At 37.7% G+C, this 20,158-nt stretch overlaps 1 protein-coding gene across 9 annotated transcripts in view; it reads right to left on the bottom strand.

The window, feature by feature from the left end:
• The window catches only part of SLC4A4 (solute carrier family 4 member 4), a 354,963-nt gene that overhangs the window by 57,181 nt on the left and 277,624 nt on the right, over positions 1-20,158 (bottom strand). For all 9 annotated transcript variants that reach the window (XM_067736229.1, XM_067736230.1, XM_067736233.1 and 6 more), the window contains one exon: positions 10,377-10,447. In XM_067736229.1, coding sequence (XP_067592330.1) covers positions 10,377-10,447 — 71 coding nt within the window. The remainder of the gene's footprint in view (positions 1-10,376; positions 10,448-20,158) is intronic.

Genomic DNA, 20,158 nt, shown 5'->3' with positions numbered 1-20,158 from the left:
GAGAGGTGATTAATCACATCTCATTTTGTTTTTCAGATTTCTGCATATGAATATTTTTTGCATAATACCTTTGAAGTTTAGAGGTCATAACAGGTAACAGATTTCTTTGGTTTAAAACCAGCAAAAATTTACCATAATTTCACTTTAATTTCAGCACTTTAATATCAGCAGAATCTTTCTTTATAGCTGCAGCTCCCAGAAGAGGTAAGCTGCATTAAAACAACCCCAACAGGCAGTTTTATTGATTTTCTTACAGAGATTCAGGTTGAGGTGAAAACTATACAGATGTGCAGGACAGACATGGTTTCTTGTTTACATCAACTTAAAATGCCAGTAACACAATTTTGTATGCCTCAAATGATTCTTTGTGTCATTGTACAGAAATTTTAGCCTCCAACACCATCTTTCACTAAGGGCTTCAGTATAAAAACTTTAGGCAGCATGTATTTATATCAGTATCTGTATCTTAACACACAGTTTCCCACTCCCATAAAACAAACTAGCTAAAAATAATTCTACTTAAATATCACTGAAAAGACATCTATATTATTTGTGTTATTTCAGTGTTACTATTCTGCATAAGCTGGTATCAATGAATCTTAATTCTGTAAAACTTCAGGCAAAATCCATATCGTAAACTAAACATTAAGACCAAGCATGACTCATTATTAATGATGTATATAAGTAAAGATGAAAAGTAGAGTGTTAGATAATTAGCTTATGATTTAATCATCACATATATCAATTTATATAATTTTTACTATCACATATCTCATTTTGTTATCTATGAAACAGATACTTCTGCGTAGAAATAACATCTTTTGCTTCAGAGGTCAATTTTGCCTTACCTAAGTAAAGGAAACATTAAAAACAACAAAAACTGCGCTGATACAAGTTGCCACTTGCTAGAAGCTAACGGTTTTTAAATTTTTATCATCAGTGAAACATCTTTTTCATTTAAAATTTACCCAGGACCCCAATAATTAAAATGGACAAAACTGAGCTATTCTGCCTTTACACGGTTAGGAGGCCTTGAGTCTCTCTGTCTCTCAACGTCCCTGCCTACCGCAAAGCAGCTCCTGACTCATCTCTCTGGAATCCTAGCTCAGACTGAGAGGAGTTTGAGATTAACAGATACACCCTACTATATTTAAAATACATAAACAACAAGGACCTACTGTATAGCACAGGGAACTATATTCAGTATCTTGTAATAGCCTATAATGGAAAAGAATAGATTTGTATACATATGTATAACTGAATCACTTTGCTGAACACCTGAAACTAACACAACACTGTAAATTAACTGTACTTCAATTTTAAAAATTGTCATCATCTTCACGGACAGCACTCTTTGCTCCAGGCTGTGCTCTCTTCACACCGAGTTCTCTAACGACAGGTTAGGAGCATGTGACGTGAAGTAAGGATGAGAATGGAGAAAGGTCCAGATAGGTTAACGTAAGGATGAGAATGGAGAAAGGTCCAGATAGGTCAACTTATTCCACTGACTGGGGCGATTATTCAACTAATCATTTTGAGCTCCATTCTGGGCTGGGTGCTGATACAGAGAAGTTCTAAGTGTAGCTTCTGCATTCAATAAACTTGAATCTACTCCATGTTCGTGGACACAAGAAGTTTTCTATGTAGGCAGCCTTAGGTCAGCAGCTTTAAAGCAAAGTAGGTAAACCCTGGAGGGAGGCCAGTGCTGAGCAGAATTATCTATCTACCTATCTGTTTATCTATCTACCCATCTCTTATTAAAAAGTTACCTAAAATTACCATGAGTAGTTTAATCTAGGACTTAGTAAACAACATTTCACTGGCCAAATACAACCCGCTACCTGTTTCTGTAAATAAAGTTTTATTGAAACACAGCCATGCTCATTCATTTACACACTGTTCATGGCTGCTTTTTGCTACAGCTGCAGCACTGAGTAATTTCAGCAGAGACTGACACACAAATCCTAAAATATTTACTATCTGGTTCTTCATAGCAAAAGTGTGCCTACTGTGGTTTACTCTCTTGTCTAGGACTCCTATGTTACTTTACATTATTGTACTAAATAAAAATCTCATGATTTCATCAGAATAGTACATTACACATTTTTGTTTGGCAGCCTTTTATACTTATTATTTCATGAATAGTGTTTGTGATGCTGGTTGATTCACTGTAAATAATTCTGGTTTTGATCATTTGTAATTCAGTCATAGAATAAGCAAAAAGATATAAATGATTCTTCTTTAGTTCATGGAAATACTGAACATGTATCAAAGCAGCCGACTGGGAAAATACCCTCATGGGTTTCAATCTCAACTCTATCACCACTCAGTTGGAACACAGAAAAAAGTAACTTCACTTTCCTGTGCAACTACAAATAGGACTTTTTACTTAAATAGCTGCAAAAGAGTACCATGAAGATCGCTGTGCTCCTAACTTTGGAAAATGCTCTAAAGTGAATAGTATCCTTCACGTGAAAACCACTCTGTTTACAGTTCAGTAAGTCATGGTGGAAAATGTACAACCAAATAACACTGGTTCCTGAAAGAAGGCAATACTGTGTTGGACACATCCAGCGTAGATGTCAAGTGACATGAAGAAGAAAGAAATCCCTCAATCTGCTGAAATATGTAAAACATTGTGTGTATGTACATTTATCTGGGAAGAGCGACCAAAGATTTCATTAGAACCTCAAAGGAGGCAGTGATGCAAAGAAGCTTCAGAAGTACTGCCTTCGTGTTGTTATAACTGAGATAATTCTGTCCTCCTAATACGACATTCTCTGTGTATTTCAACCACACTCCAATTTTCATTCACTCTAAGAGCAACTTCCTGCTTTCAGGATTAACAGTGATTTCTTATCTCTCAGCAAATGTTCTCCAATTCAGAGAAAGATTAATCATTTTGTACCTACTTCTTAGTAAACTATTCTACATCCGTACTTACATCCTCAGAGGCATGTTAAACTTAACCATGTTCAAAAACTAACTCCTAATCTTCCTCAAACCTGCTCCCCCTAGGGTCTTGCCCATTTCTGTTAATGGCAACTTTATCCTCCTCAATTCTAAGAACAGAAAACTTGAAGTCATCGTTAATTCTTTTCTTTCTCGCAAGTCACATTATGGTGAAGACTTTATATTAGAATACATCACATCTCACCCATAACTATGGCTAACACTCTTGTTCAAGCGACCATTGTCTCCTCTGAGCTTAATGCAGGAGACTTTTATCTCGCCGCTCTGTCCTTTACTCCTTATAGGTGATTCTCATTTCTCTATGGCTTTGATCTTTATCTCAAAAGTCTATGCACAGGATTTAAGTGATTAAATCAGAACTTTAATAACAAAACAGTTGGGAATATAATCTCAGAAGTCCTCTTTGCCTGTCAGAACTGTCATAGCACATCATCTCTAATTCTCATGATGTTTCTAACCTCCTATTGCAAGCACAGTGTAGCTCCCTTCAATGAGACCATCAGTGTTATAAGGTGCAAATGCTCAGAGAGATGTCCAATGGGTCTGGTGACCTGCATCTAGGAGAGATGTCAAGTTTGGGGACATCGACTAAGGAGTCAGCTGCAAAGAGCTGATCACTGGAGTAATAAAATTTAATAAAACTACAAAGGGAAAGTGTGCTAGAAGAATCGAGTGTAAAACATCTAGGGTACCTGCAATAGAAGTAAAAACACCACAAAAGACTTTGAGAGTGATGGGTAAAAGGAAAAGTACAATCACAGTGTTGAAAATCAAAGGATGAGAAAATAGTAATATGTGGGGGAGGGTTGATAAGGGTCTAATGTTGCAGAAATGATAATGAGGGATGAAGACTGAACAAAATCCATTGATTTATTTTCATTGCTTTTTTTGTGACTAGAATATTTTTGGTAATTTCTTGAGGGGAGTTCAAATAAGGGAAATGAGTTGAGAAATATGTGAGGATGAAAAACTGAAATGGCAATTCCAGACAATTTTTAAGAAATACAGTAACAAAAGGAAAGGCTAGAGCATGCGAGCATTACAGGATCAAGGCAAGTTCTTTAGGGCTGGCGAAGACTTTTGAGATGCTTGTGGTGGATGAGAAAGAACCCAGTTATGGGTATGGAAGGAAAAAGGGGGTGCTGGGAAAAACAAGAATGGAGGAAGGAAGGTGAAAGATTAAGATGCAGAGAGAGAAAGGGAGATTGACAAGGATTTGGCCTCTTTTGACAGGATGGGTAAAAGCCAGAAGTGACAAAAGTATAACGCCTGCAGACCAAAGGGACTGTGTGTCACCAAAAAATAAGAAAGAAGAGCAAAGACAGGGGAAGAATTCAATTTAGGATACAGCAGGTGCCAAAAGAAATGTTTGTTAATTGAATGAATGAAATCACTCATCAAGACACAAATATTTGACATATTTAAGGAAGATATCTATCAGTGTATCTACTCTTTCTATCTGGAGAACAAAACTAAAGTAAAAAAAAAGTTCAATTTAGATCATCAGGTAAAATCCAGTATTCCCAGTTACATATGAGTTTCAAATAAACAGTGAATAATATTTTTAGTATAAGTATGTTCTATGTAATATGTAGGACATACTTACACTAAAAATATTGTTCATTATTTATCTGAAATTCAAATGTAACTGGGACCCTATTTTTTTTTCTAACTCTGGTGATGCTATTTCAGTTAGCTATAGGCTATTTTGAGTAACAAAAGAGAAAGTAGAAAAATGTGGCCAAAAGTAAACAGAAAATGCACTGGGCCCCAATTACATGGCTAACCAAGATAAGCCTTAAGGGAACAATAAAGAAGAATAAAAACAACAACTTTTAAAAGTTTTATTGGAGAAATAAAATATGCCCACTTAAATATTAACTAATAATTCAAGGCATCAAAAGCAAGTGTCTAAATGAATGGTACAGAGATGATTAGATCAGAAGAGGGACTGATTAATTTCACTGAGCACAGGGAAAACAAAAGTTAAACTGCACCTTGAAAAAAGAACTGGTCTTTGTAGAACTCTCATACTCAAAAGGCAGTAGGAAGAAGTGTGGCAGGACAACAAAACTAGAAAGGAATGACAGAGAGAGTAACAAAAGCCAATGAAGAGGGGAATAAAAGTGACAAACTTTGGGTGTATATTTCTTTCTGCATTGGCAGAAACAAAGAGGTAAAGCATTAGATGGAGAGACACCATGAGCAAAGATGCAGATTCGGGGACATATGATGCTTCATTCACTCATCCAGTAAGTCCTTTAGGCACCACTTATTGAATGCTCACCATGAAGAGGAACTCACAGTGAGTGGACCAGAGCAGAACGTCTGTGTAAATGGGTAGTGAGAAAAAAGGTGCAAAGGAAATGGGACCAAGTTGCTGATGGTCTTAACTGAGGTCAATCTCATGAAAAGAAATTTCCACCTGTTTTTATGGATCTCATTTTCTAGAGGATGACCCTATTTGTATTGAGTGAATATGTTTATAAATCTTAAAAGTAAAATGTATACTGAAGGATTAATTTTAAAATTTAAAACACCATAGTAGTCTCCGCAAAGACAAAAGTGGGGGATATATGAGAGGCAGTGGGAAAAATTTTGACAGTCATTGAAGCTAGGTGATGTGTACATATGAGGATTTATTGTACTATTCTATTTTAGTGCATGTTTAAAATTTTCCATAATATTTTTAAAAGTAGGAACATGTACTCTTTAAGGAGATTTAAGGACAGAATAGTTTTTGCACTTCACTTTCTTAATGAGAGAAAATCACAAAGATGCTATGCACAAGAAGATTAATATGACATTCCATTTCCCATGAAAATGAATGTTAGCTCCTACAATCACCCTGAAGGTACATCAAATCACAGCACTTTTACTTCCATGTCTGACTGCCAAGTGGTGTTTATGAGACTGTAACAGGCCTTAGGCCCATGATTAACAGCATCTCCATGTAGACTATCATGATATGCTTCACTGGGTAATACAATAAGCAAAAAAATTCAAAAATAAAAATTAAAGAGTCTACATTGCTCTCTTTGAGTATCAACTGGTAAAATATAAGCCTTTAAACACACACACACGTATATTTATATACAAACATATATATAAATGAGGGTAATGCTACAAATAAAAGTCTCAAGGTTAAGTGGTTAATGTACTCATTTAGGACTTTTTCCCTGCAGTGGGTAAGCCAGACTTGCAGTGATCTGCAATCTTACTTTATGGTCTACAGGATGTATGTGAGCTGTGACTGCAGTTATATATACTGTTGTGAAATACCAAAACTAATTGGTTGCTTACTTATGATCAAGATATAGAAAGTTACAGGAGACTGTTAGTTGTCCCAACCTAACAATAAAAGCAAGCAGGATAAGCTATAAAATCATAGTTTAAAAAATTCCACCAGTGAGATGAGGATGCAAAGAAACGTAAATAAACTAAATTCCAAAGTTACAAGACCTTCATAGGAGAGAAGAGATCCATGGCTGCCTCATCCCTGGCGGAGTAGCAGGTGGAAGATAAATGCACTGTAGATGGAGGGATGGAGAAATAAGCCAAATCTTTAATGAATTTTTAATGGTTGCCTATAGTCTGGGGTGACACGTTGGAATTCTGTGGAGTCTCAGGTGTCAACAAAGCCTGTGTCCGTCCACCCAGCAAACTTTCTAATGGTCTTTGTCAAATGCACAGATAGTTCAGAAAAGCCTGGAGATTCAACAGAAGAGCTGAGAGAAACCCCTCTTAGACACAGAGTCTCTATCAAATGCAAGAAAGCCACTTTCCTAAGATGGGAAGCAGGGCAGGAGAGCAGAGAGAAACCCCTCTGTGGCATTCAGCTACTTCTGAAAGGGCTAAGGCATCTGCCCTCTGAAGGTGGCGGGGGCGGGGGGCAGAGCAGTTTGGCAAAGAAAGATCTCCCAAGGCTCAAAAAGCTGGGGCATAAAACAGGAAATAGAGCATTTCATAGCACTTTCTGGGATGATGGAAATGTTCTATATCTTGTTTTGTGTGGTGGTTACATGAGGTAAAAACTTGTCAAAACTCATTGCAATGAGCACATAAGAACTGTGTCTTTTACGGTATGACTCAATTTAATAAAAAACGAAAACAAAAAGGAATCTAACATGAAAGACAAATACTAACCGATCCATTCTATCACATCTTCAGAAGAGAAGCTTCTGACATTAGATTTTGAAATCTGTTCTCTCCCTCTAAGAGCTGGTAAGTGGAAGCCAGCAAATCTCAACACTAATTGCTTAGATACAGTGTGGATAAGCTGTGGCTGGTCTCAAAGATTTACAGAGACCTTTTAAAGAGCTGTGTTTTGCAGGCTGAAGTGAGAAATCAATGGGAAAACTGATGAAGGTGAGAAGATTTAAAGACACAATGATTCCAACAATAAATGCAAATAATGGAAAATCTGGCTTTTATCTTGAAGGGTGGTTATTCTTGAGTTCTAACTTCTGTCTAAATGCTCTCATGCCCCGTTTTTCCTGTTGTTTCCCCCAGAAAACAAACCCATACCACAAGGAAGAAGAAAGCTTGTCTTCATGCTAATGAAGCTGAAAAGAAAAGACCTTCCTTCCTCTGACAGGATGTTCTTAGGGCCTTGTGAGAGGGCGTTTCATGGGTGCCCAGGGGCTGCATGTCACTCTTACAGCACCTTCTTTCATGATCTAATTATGGCCAAATGAAAAGAAGGAAATAAAGTCCTGCTGACTGTAGGTCTTAGGAAAGGCTCAGGGGAACTGAGCTAGTGTGGCCAAACACACAGAGGACCCAGGTAGGTGGTCAGAAGCAGTGGCTTTCAACTTCTTCTCTCCACCAACCTGAGTTTTGGTGCCAAACGGCCCAGTAGAATGATAAGAACACCTAAATAGAATAAAAACAGTACCTAACATTGACTGAGAGACAAGTATGTGCCAGCCACTCTGCGAAGTTTTGCCTATTTATTAATCTGGCTCTTCTAGCATCTTTGAGGGAATACTCTTATCATCACCATTTTATAGATGGGAAGCTGCGAAGGTTCCACAGCCTGTTTTTAAAGTAGTGGGGCACTGCGTTTGCAACCAGTCTGACATGAGAACTAAGTATCTGTAAATCCTTCTACAGGACATGCTATTCTGCTCCCCCAAAGAATGGAAATATGCAGATTTTGGAGTTAGAAGGCCCTGAGTCCAAATTCTGGTTTTACTATATACTGGTCATATGGCCTTTGGAAAGTCAGCTAACCTTTATAAGCCTCCGTTTCATCTATAAAATACAGGTAACGTCGTAACTCACAAAGGTATTGTGAGGATTATAAACAATGTAAAGAGCCTGGCCCCTAGTAGGTGCTCAATAGTAGGTGCTATAAGTGATGACAATAAATCGTATTACCTCTCTAACACTCATTTTTGGATCACATATATGTGTGTGTGTGTGTTTATGCAAAGTATACATAAAGGAATAGATACAGAGAGAAAAGGAGAAATAAAGAACAGAAAAAAAGTGGTCCTTTATAATTACATACACACACATTACATATTTTTCCCTAATTTCTTCTCTCGAGGTGCTGGACATAGCAACTTAACATTTTAATTAAGGTGTGCAACTGATACACACATGAGGGGACTGCTGCCCTGGAGTATAGAGCATTCATAGGAACTAAAAAAGTAAACAATAGTAAACATTCCAATTTGCAAACACTGAAGCATCATGGTGCATTAGCAATAGCACAGGTCGTGGAACCATCCAAACTTCAGTTCAGTCTTTGTTCTACTAACTTATCGCTATGTGACCTAGAGCAAGAAAGGTTATTTACCTTCTGGAGCTTCAGTTGCTCTCACTTATAAAATGGAGATAATTATGCCCAGTAGGTTGTGTTAATGATTACAATACATATTAAGGTTTATAATGATGATAATATGTATAAAACACCTGGTCTCTTGTAGATGCTTTATAAATGGTAGCTAAATTATCATCATTATTGTGCCTTTATGTCCTCTGTCATGGTCGTACCAGAAGTCAATCACAACTTCCATTTGTTTTCCATGAATCTTATAGTGACATCTTATTATAATTACATATCAATTACTAGACTCTCTCCAGGACTTGCCCAAAGACAGGGCTTAAAAAATTCATTAATTTTAAAGCTTTCCTTGATTAGTTACAAAAACAAGTTAGGAAACAATCTCTTTTTAAGTCATTGGAAGTATTTTATTAATTTTTATTGCAAATGAACTTACTGTTTTAATTAGTTACATATATATTTTAAATTTTTAATTAGATTTTAATTAAATTCCTTAAAAGTCTAGAAGGAAGTATTTTTCTCTGTGTTTTAGTCACATCCTTTTTAGGCACTAGGCTGGCTGACTGGCTTGAAGATTGAAAACTGAACTCTCTTCTATATGTGGCCTTTAAAACATATACATACTCTCTTTCATATACACACACTCTCTCTCTCTCACACACACACACACACACACACACATACACACACACACACACACTCTCAAACATGGAAGAAACAGAGAGGCAAAGTTTGGAGAAAGTCAGAGAAAACAGTAAGGAAAGAAGTCAAGAGAGCCACTGAATATGAAAACAAGAGAGAAACAGGGTCAAGTGAGAGTTGTCCAGGAAAGATACAAAGCATCATCTTTGAAAGGGATGTTGTGGGCACTGATTATATAATATCTGCAGAAGTGTTCTGGTCTCCTGAGAGATGGGCACTCGATCAATACAAAGTATTATGTATGGGTTCTGTCTTTATAACTGAGAGATTGATATTCTTTGGTAAGATTCCATATCCAGTGTAGAAGGAACACAATTACAAGTCTGAAACAGCACTTTCCCCTTTTTCTCTAACACAAAAGTCTTCTTCCAGTGTGCGACCTTCCATGCAAAACAGCTCATTTTTAAAGCTTAGTTCCAGTCCCTTAAAGATCCTTGGTTACAAGCCATGGGAAAGGATATCATGTGACAGAGGCACGGTCCTTTCTAAGTGACACGGGAAGTGTCCTGCTACAGTCACCCTCAGTGAAGGGAACACAGCACCATCTGGTAGTCAGAAGAATTCGTAATCGTACTAGAAACAAAGAGAGGATACTACGCTATCACTTTGCAACTTCGCTCACTTTCCCTTGTGAAAATATTTCAAGGTGACAATTAATGGACATAACAGTCAAATTCCTGAGAAGGTTTGAAAAGTATGTTGCACTTTAAGTGCACTTAAGTTTAAAAGAAAAAAGAAAAGGAAAAAAAGCTGACTAGAGTACAGAAAATGTTTTTCTTGTCCCTCTACCATCACTGACTATTAAATATGTGTTCAGACTAGGCTTGCTGAGTGGTGGGAGACATCATATTATGAATATTATTAGAGTGTACAATATGCAAATGATCTGAAATACTAAGCCACTTACTGCGTCAGTAGAAGAAACAGTTGGCAAATCTTCAGGAGCCAATGTGGTATCATTTGACATGGAGATATTAACTGTAAGCAAAAGACCATTTTTTACTGTAAAAATAAAATTAAAGTGACCTATATGCATATTTAGGAATCTAAACAGGCAGGCTTAGGCATTAATAAAAATGTCTTCAATAACAACATAAAGGCACAATAAGTTTTTCTTTATTATAACTGTATTCTCCTTTCACCTACATAAAACAACCAAAAATTTGGACGTCTTTTGTGCTCTAATCTGATAAGAAACAACGACAAATATTTAAGGAGATGATATTGTACTTTGTTTCAGGTTTAAAAACAAAAACCCAACACTTCTATGTTACTAAAAGGCACTCAATATATTTTGCCTAGTGGAAGAAATGGCTGTTAATAAGTGAGGAAGTTGATCACTGGCTTCACGCACAGTCAAATCTCATGAATTGAAGCTTTACTAATTAAGAATCAGCTGATTTTGGAACTTTGGAACTTTGGAATTCATATGAGAGTATATCTTTGCAAAATGTGTGAAAACAAAAAAGTGCTAAATAATAAATTATATATAATGTATTATTATAATGAGCATGAATATTTAATCTAATTTTTAAATTATTTTCATACAGTTTGGCATCATTTGTAGATTTATGAAGATGTCACTTGCAGAAGAACCTAGTTTATTTATTAAACCAACCCTCCTCTTTGAAATATTTCATTGCTTCCTTTCTACTTATGAGTCTAAAATTAAAACATAGGATTTAAAAAGTATTCTATAATTACAAGATTTTTCTTTATCGGATAAGCTCTTTTCCTATTATTTGAAGCTTTATGTATTAGAAAATAAATTGTTATGCAGAGACTATCCCTCATTTATGGAAATATTATGAAACAACACTTACCCAGTTTTTGTCTTTGAGGCTCACAAAGTTCATTTAACATCCAAATTGCTAATTATTGTTTGGTCCCAGAGTGCCCCCCAACCCAGCCCCCAGACCTCTAGCCTGTCTTCTTAGTTGGCCATGTTTTAGGTCTCACTTATATAAACTTCTAAGAAGAAACAGACAGGTTTATTTGACTGTTTCAATTTAGAATATAAGATCCCTGAGGGAAGAAGAAAAGGGGCATGGCTTGTTCACTGCTTTTTCCCAGAATCTGCCCAGTCTGGCACTTAACTAACAGGAACTCAAAAATATTTGTTAATTATTCAACCTTAAAAAAGAAGGAGGGCTTCCCTGGTGGCACAGTGGTTGAGAGTCCGCCTGCCGATGCAGGGGACACGGGTTCGTGCCCCGGTCCGGGAAGATCCCACATGCTGCGGAGCGGCTGGGCCCGTGAGCCATGGTCACTGAGCCTGCGCGTCTGGAGCCTGTGCTCCGCAACAGGAGAAGCCACAACAGTGAGAGGCCAGCGTACCGCAAAAAAAAAAAAAAAAAAAAGAAGGAAATCCTGCCACTTGCAAAAGCATGGATGAACCTGGAAGACATTATGCTACGTGATATAAGTCAGACATGGAAAGCCAAACACTGCATGGTATCATTTATAGATGGAATCTTAGAAAAAAAAAAAAAAGTCTGGTGGTTGCCAGGGGTTGGGTGGTGGGGAAAATAGAGAGTCGGTAAAAGGGTACAAATTTTCAGTTGTAAGAGAACTAAGGTCTGAGGATCGAATTATAACATGGTGACTGCAGTTGATAATACTATACCATAGAACTGAAATTTCCTAAGAGAGTAAAACTTAAGTGTTCTCACCAAATAAAACAAAATAAATATGTGAGGTGATGGATATGTTAATTAAATTAGTGGGAATCCCTTCACAATGTATACACATAAGGAGATCATCATGTTGTACGCCTTAAATATAATTTTACTTGTCAATTATACTTCAATAAAGCTGAAAGACAATTGTTTACTGTCAGTAAGAGAAGCTAGGAAAGGGGTCATTCAATGACTACAAATGAATGACAGCAGATAAAGGCAAAAGAATTGAAATAAGGAAAACAAAAGGGGAGAAAATACTTAGCTTCGGTCCTAGTTTTTTGCAATCCATTCTGATCTTTGAAGGCTCTGGAATTGTTAAACTTTTAACCTCTTGCTAGCTGCCACCAGGGCTTCCCTAATTCATCGGTAAAACAAGCACACGTGCAGACTCTATTTTCTCATTCTTTGTGTTTCATTATAGGTCACAGAAAGAATCAAAATAGGATAAAGGATGCTTGGCCCAAAGAGTAAGACAAAACATAAATCCCTGAAGGAAGAAGATGTTAGTAAATTACTAGTAGTAAAACCTAGAATCTTATTACTATTTTGTTCTAAAAAGCTTAAAGTACATTTTCTTACATTATTCCGTTTGTTCATTTTACAACATATAAGAGCACAAAACAGGTATACTGGTTTTTTTTTGTTTTTTTTTTTACCGGTACACGGGCCTCTCACTGTTGTGGCCTCTTCCATTGCGGAGCACAGGCTCCGGACGCGCAGGCTCAGCGGCCATGGCTCACGGGCCCAGCCGCTTCGCGGCATGTGGGATCTTCCCGAACCAGGGCACGAACCCGTGTCCCCTGCATCGGCAGGCGGACTCTCAACCACTGTGCCACCAGGGAAGCCCCAGGTATACTTTTATACCCGTTTTATGTTGGATGGGACTCTGAGGCAAGATATGCCAGGTTTCTTGCCCAGGATTACAGAGTCAACCAGAAGTAGAGCTGGTACCAAAACCTTGTCCATCATTCTTCCTTTTCCTATCCAATATTTCTATTCATCAAAATCAAGATGATTTATGCAGCCACAGAATTCAAGGTGGGAGATAACGATTCACCAACGTTAGATGATGTGGATCTCTCTACTGTAAATAGAAATGTCTGACCTGTCTAAGCATTTGAAAGAAAACAGCACATGAGAAATCAAAGGCACTATTTAGAGGGTGTCTGGGAAGCTGCCTTTCCTGAGCTAGATTCTTTGATGCAATTTTATGAGCTTCCTGTCGTAACAGAGTGAAGGTCTTTTTGCAACACACTTTTCTGCCTAGTGTGAAACAAGTAGTGAGGGGGGAGGAGGAAGGTATTCCAGGCTCTTTCCTTGTGAAATGAATGACAGATAATAAAGACCACGAGTTCCAATCTGAACTTTTAGTAACCACTCTCGAGTTCTGGATACATGTCAATTTGCTCATCCAAGTTTCTTTCATCTTTTCAGTATGCCTCTGAGACAAGCTATGCACATTGGCTCTCAAAATCCCAAAAGACCAGTATCAAAACAAAAGTAAGAAGTATATACTTTTCCTACTTATTTTAATAAGTAGCTGCTTCAAGAGAAAGACTTCCAAATAAATATATAAACAAGCACTTCTATAAATAGACATATTGGCAGGATATGGCAGAGCCCATAAATAAGATTAAAAGTAAATTTCTTTAAGCTCATAGAAGAGAGAATGATCAATTCCAATTGGAAACTTGATCTACAAGAGCCCTTGGTCACCACTTGGATCCAGACACATACAATGCAAATATTTTGTCAACCAATTGCAGAATGATCTTGTGTGTAGAATCTGTAATATCCTTAATTAGGATTCTGGAACGGTGAAATGGAAAAGCCAAAACACACTGCACTCTGTGTCTTCACTATTTGCTTAGCACCATGGCTTATGAAGAAAAGAAACATTTTGCTCCAGGAACCTGGTTAATTTAGAATGAGCCAACTGTCACTGGGACAGCCTGTGTCCCATACTTGGTTTCAGGTAATTTACACAGGTTGATCATTTTACATTCCTTGGATTTTCACATCTTGATCCTCCTTTCTGTGTATCAAATTCTAGCTGATCCTCTGGAATGGAGGAATGAACACAGTACTAGATGTTTAAAAATGTGTCTGTCATACCGATGGTCAACAGGCATGTGAAAAGAGCTCAACATCACTAATTATTAGAGAAATGCAAATCAAAACTACACTGAGGTACCACCTCACACTGGTCAGAATGGCCATCATTAAAAAGTCTACAAGTAACAAATGCTGGAGAGGGTGTGGAGAAAAGGGAACCTTCCTACACTGTTGGTGGGAGTGTAAATTGGTGCAGCCACTATGCAAAACATTTTGGAGGCTCCTCAAATAGCTAAAAATAGAGTTGGCATATGACCCTGCAATCCCACTCCTGGGAAAATATCCGGACAAAACTATAATTCAAAAATATACATGCACCCCAATGTTCATTGCAGCACTATTTACAATAGTCAGGACATGGAAAAACCTAAATGTTCATTGATAGATGAATGGATAAAGAAGATGTGGTACAGGGCTTCCCTGGTGGCATAGTGGTTGAGAGTCCGCCTGCCCATGCAGGGGGCGCGGGTTCGTGCCCCAGTCCGGGAAGATCCCACATGCCGCGGAGTGGCTAGGCCCGTGAGCCATGGCCGCTGAGCCTGTGCGTCCGGAGTCTGTGCTCTGCAGCGGGGGAGGCCACAGCAGTGAGAGGCCCGCGTACGGCAAAAAAAAAAAAGGAGATGTGGTACATATATACAATGGAATACTACTCAGCCATAAAAAAGAATGAAATAATGCCATTTGCTGCAGCAAGAATGGACCTAAAGATTATCATACTAAATGAAGTAAGTCAGAAGGAGAAAAGACAAATACCATATGATATCACTTATATGTGGAATCTAAAATATGACACAAATTAACTTACTTATGAAACAGAAACAGACTCACAGACACAGAGAACAGACTTGTGGTTGAGAAGGGAGAGGGGGAGTGGGGGAGGGAAGGCTCAGGAGTTTGGGATTAGCAGATGCAAACTATTATATAGAGAATGGATAAGCAACAAGGTCCAACTGTATAGCACAGGGAACTATACTCAATATCCATAATGGAAAAGAATATGAAAAAGAATGTATATATATGTATAACAGAACCACTTTGCTGTACAGGAGAAATTAACACAACATTGTAAATCAATTGTCAATAAAATAAATACTAAAAAAAAGAAAAAAATGTGTCTGTGACTTTTCCACCTTAAGCTGGCTTTTAGTCTTTGTGTTTAATGAGAGATCTAGAGAAAGAACAAGCTGCAGGAGCTACGAGGAGAAAAAGGAGGTGATATACACACATCAATGATATAAACCTCCTATGTAGAGCATATCAACTGTACTGTTTAAGGCTGTTCTTCTTTATCCTCTAGTGACCTGGCACCAGGAACTACCCCATGAATCCTCCGCTTTACACGTTAGCAGAAATGGTACCATCAGAAATAGGCACCAAAGCTACTACTTGACCTGAGGCTAACAGGTCAAGTAGAAGCAACAACCGGCCAACGAGGCAGATTTGCCTGCTCTGAAGCACCATCACCTCACAGTATAGAGAAAGGAGTCCCAGGAGAACTGCGCTGGAATGCTGGCTGCTCCACCTTCTGAAGCACAGTGGCCCCAACTCCCTTGCCACATAAACTTGAGAACATTACCTCACTCCTCTTGACCACAGGTTCCGCAATGGTGAGATTGGATTTGATAGCATCCACCTCATAAGGTTACCGTGCAGATTAAATAAGGCAATATAGGCAAAACTGCTAGCACAGTGCCCAGTACCAGGTAAACTCTAAATAAATATAGCTAAGATTACTATTAGCTTCACCACCCAAAGATACATATATATTATTAAAATATTATATATATTAAAATATAGTTTATTAAAATCCAGTAGTAAACTGTCTGGCATTTGGATGGTGCTTAATAAATGTTAGTCAAATCTGAATTTATACCTTCAACATAGCTTCTTAGGGTGGAACTGATTAACCTGCTCTGAATAAGAAAAAATTTAAGAGTATTCTCCATGATAATAAACCTTTAATGTTTTATTCCATTCTATGTAAGCAACATCTTAAGGCAACTAAGTAACTGGAAAATAAATACAGAATAAAATTTAGAGTGTCTGGCCTGCATGGTCATGTCAGATGTATTTAAGGATTCTGGATAACTTGAGCACACGAGTGTCTCTTGATAAAGTCAAATATTTATGCTTTAAGTTTCCAGATCAATAAAAGGACAAAAATGGCTTTTGTAGGGATGACAAAGTGAAGGAGGAAAACTTTGGAAGAAGTAGCTCTTGGGAAATTACCTGCCACGATCTCAGCCTTAAGTCTTAAAACAAGCAAAATTAATAGGAAGTTTTTACTCACTATTTCTTGTTATTATCCTTTTTGTTTTCCTAAGTATGTTTACCAAAACTTCATGCTTGAGATTTCCACTGTCATTAGACAAGTTCAAGGTAAGATGTTCTTTAATCCGTGAACACTCTATTCACATGCTCACCTATGATGCTGCACTGGAGCTGAGCTACTATCTGGTAATAAGCTGGATATATTTAGCCACTACTTTCACAAAAACTTCTCTTCTATACCCACCCATCATTACACTTAGGATGTGCATAGACATTATTCTCGGGGACATTTTCCAAATCTGGGTTTTATTCAAACCCAAAACTAGAGAATTACCCAGGTCTGGTAATTATCCAGATACACTGCTTCTCCTTTTCTGATTCCTGCAAGCTTTATACAGAAACTGCTAAAACATAGGTTAGGTCAATAAAAGGAAACTAAAATGATGGGTCTTTCAAATATCCATGGTTATCCCAAAAGACCATGTTACCATGAATGACAAAATGTCAGCTGCGCTGGTAAAGTATCTTGGCAAATGCAAGCCTAAGCAGTGCTACAGCAGAAGGCCTTGCACCTCCTGTTCAACCCTCGGTCTATGACTTAAACCCACTGTATAAGCAAAAGAGGGAATGACAAAATAAAAATAAAACTGCATAGAATATGAGGCAGGTCATGGAAGATGAATTAGGGTTATCTTTTATGTCCTAATTTTCTTTTAATGGGCTAATTATGAAGCACATATTGACTATAATATGGGACCACAGGAGACACGATCCAGCAGTTCTTTTTAATGGTTATGACATACTGGTGCATAGAATTTATTAAGATAATAGAAAAATTATATACAAAAAAAGGTAACGAAATTCCACTCTAGTGATGATAGTTTTAAAGCATTTGGAAGCCTCCTCATGCTGTAAATATAACCAAGGTGTGGAAATGGAAGCCATGCTTACTTCCAATCACTTGACTTGGTCTGACAGTTTCATGCCAGGAAAAAGGCCATGTTTTACTTAGAGATACTACAGACAGTGATGCACTCGGTGCCTGAGAAAGGCTTTATTCTTCTTAATCATTCATCCATTACTAAGCATGTTCTCCCTGGAACAGTCAACACTGAATCGATAAGATATATCCCTGCTGTTAAGAGTATAGTGTCTATCCCCTTGAGGCAATTTTCCTTGCTTTTCTAATGTGTTTATCATATTTAGCAAGCCTTTTTCCCCTCCAGATACAAAACCAACACCTGGTCAGAAAATTTATTTTGACCCTTTCCAAAATATTAACAATGCCCTTGAGTGTATAGTCACTGCAACCCTGACATATTAGGCAAATGAACAAAGGTACTAGGGTAGAAATTTACTTATAAAGTCTAGGTCAAATGAATTTCTGACCTTATTCATTCGAAAAATAATTAACACTAATTAAAAAGCAACTCACTTTATAAAAAGCAGTGTGTATATATGTGTGTACGTGTGTGTACATGCATGTGTAAGTGTGTGGTGTGTGTTCTGCTTCATTGCAAGTAGCACAATTCTTAAAAAGCAATGAACTGCACCCTCAAATTTTTGTTGATAGCAGAAGGGGAAGAAGAAAAGGCAGGAGAAGGAAGAGAAGGAGAGGGGGAAAGAGAAGGAGGAAAGTCTACGTCCTGTTCCCTATTTACAGAATTCTAGCATTAATGTTTTTTTTTTCTGCGGTACGCGGGTATCTCACTGCTGCGGCCTCTCCCATTGCAGAGCACAGGCTCCGGACATGCAGGCTCAGCGGCCATGGCTCACGGGCCCAGCCACTCCGCGGCATGTGGGATCTTCCCGGACCGGGGCACGAACCCATGTCCCCTGCATCAGCAGGCGGACTCTCAACCACTGCGCCACCAGGGAAGCCCGCATTAATGTTTTTGAATGAATTACGTAGATAGACTCTTCTTAGAAGAACTAGGTATCTCACCTCTGGGACTTTAAAGCCTTTTTCTACATGACTGTGTACAGTATACAACACTTTTGTAGTCTTGAGATTCAGGGGTATAGTATTAAATGATCTAACTATGATACACTGAACTCCTTAACATTTTCCCTTTAAATACCACTTCAATGTTTCATATTTATCTACAACAGTACCTTAGTTTTTGTTTGTTTGTTGGTAAGCTTACAGTGAAGCCTAGTCAATATCTTTTCCTAGGAAAATTTAAAATTTAAATTGAATTTTAAAATGGAAATTTAAATTTAACTTCCGTTTCTAGGGAAGTTAAACGTGTGAACCCCTTTAAAAGAATACAACTAAAAGATTTAACTGCTGGGGCATCTTTTGTGGGACAGTGAGAAATGAGAGAAGCAACAAATTTTTACTATTAGGTGCCAAACAATTTTACATATCCTATTTCATTTAATCCTTAGAGTAACCTCTAAGAGTAGGTACAATTACTAACCCAGCTCACAGATTATAAAACAATGACATTACGAAATCAGCCTGGCCCAAGGTCACACTGCTAACTAGAGCTAAAATTCAAACTCAGTTTCCTTTACTCCAAAGAATTTATGGTTTATATTTTATCACACTAACAGTTTTCTAAGTTGGGATGTTGGTGATGAATGAAATATTGTGAATTGTCCTTCAACTGGATATTGTTCAGTTTTCATTCTGGGCTTTTGAACTGAATCATCTTCTTTCCTATATACCCTCTGCTATGTAACCATCAAGGCATAGTGGGAAATAGAACATCTATTACCTCTATTAATACATTAATTAATAACTATCCTATTTCCAGGAAAAGAGAATGCTAGCACAAAAACCAGGTGCTAATAAAAACCTGACTGATATGTCAAATTTCATGGCTAACTTTCCTAGCAATTGCAACTGAGCTTCCTTAGTTCTTCAATAAATGAGAACCTGGGTGTATGATGGGTTACTGAGCAGCAGATGGGGGCAGGAGGAAGGGACGAAAAGGTGCATTAAGAAAAGGAAACTCAGGAGATGATGAAGTTTTATGAAAGCAAGTAAGAACAAGAAAGATCAGGAAGGGGGGAAGAAGAGTTGTCTTCACAAAGCACCAAAAAAGCCACAATATTATTGTGGCCATGGATATAGTTTTCTTAGAGATTAAGTGACCCCTATTTCCTTTCCTGTAAAATCATTCCTCAGTTTGCAGGATCACGACTCCATCTGCGCAGTTGCTGGTTCATCCTTACATACTGTCCCAGTGTTGAAAAACAAGTCATCCGCCAGTTTAAATATTATTGGCTCATTGATTGAATTCTTTTACTAGGAGTGCATGTTGCGATGAAAGACCAGTCTTTTATTGTTTTTAGAACACTTACTCTAGCTGTATATACAACTGTATTATTCTCTCACTATTGGTTTTCAGTTTGTTGTCATGAAGAACTAAATTTATGGTGGGTCTATGCAGTCTTCTATCAAAAAGTATTAAGGTTATGGGAGAAATACATGATCTTTCATCTTAAAAAGGGTTTTGTAAAACATGAGATTGTCCTGAAAATGCAAATAACCATTTGCCTTTTTCCATACCAGAAACAGATCTCATCTCCATGGATTAAATAATCGCTCACATTCACGTACATATCTTCCATGAGTGCCACTCGTCTGAACGACTCTAAAACTAAGGGGTGC

The sequence above is a fragment of the Pseudorca crassidens genome, chromosome 4 (genome assembly GCF_039906515.1).
Source record: "Pseudorca crassidens isolate mPseCra1 chromosome 4, mPseCra1.hap1, whole genome shotgun sequence".
Lineage (NCBI taxonomy): Eukaryota > Metazoa > Chordata > Mammalia > Artiodactyla > Delphinidae > Pseudorca > Pseudorca crassidens.
The sequence above is the reverse complement of the archived record's forward strand: the minus strand, read 5'-3'. Positions and strand labels throughout refer to the sequence as shown.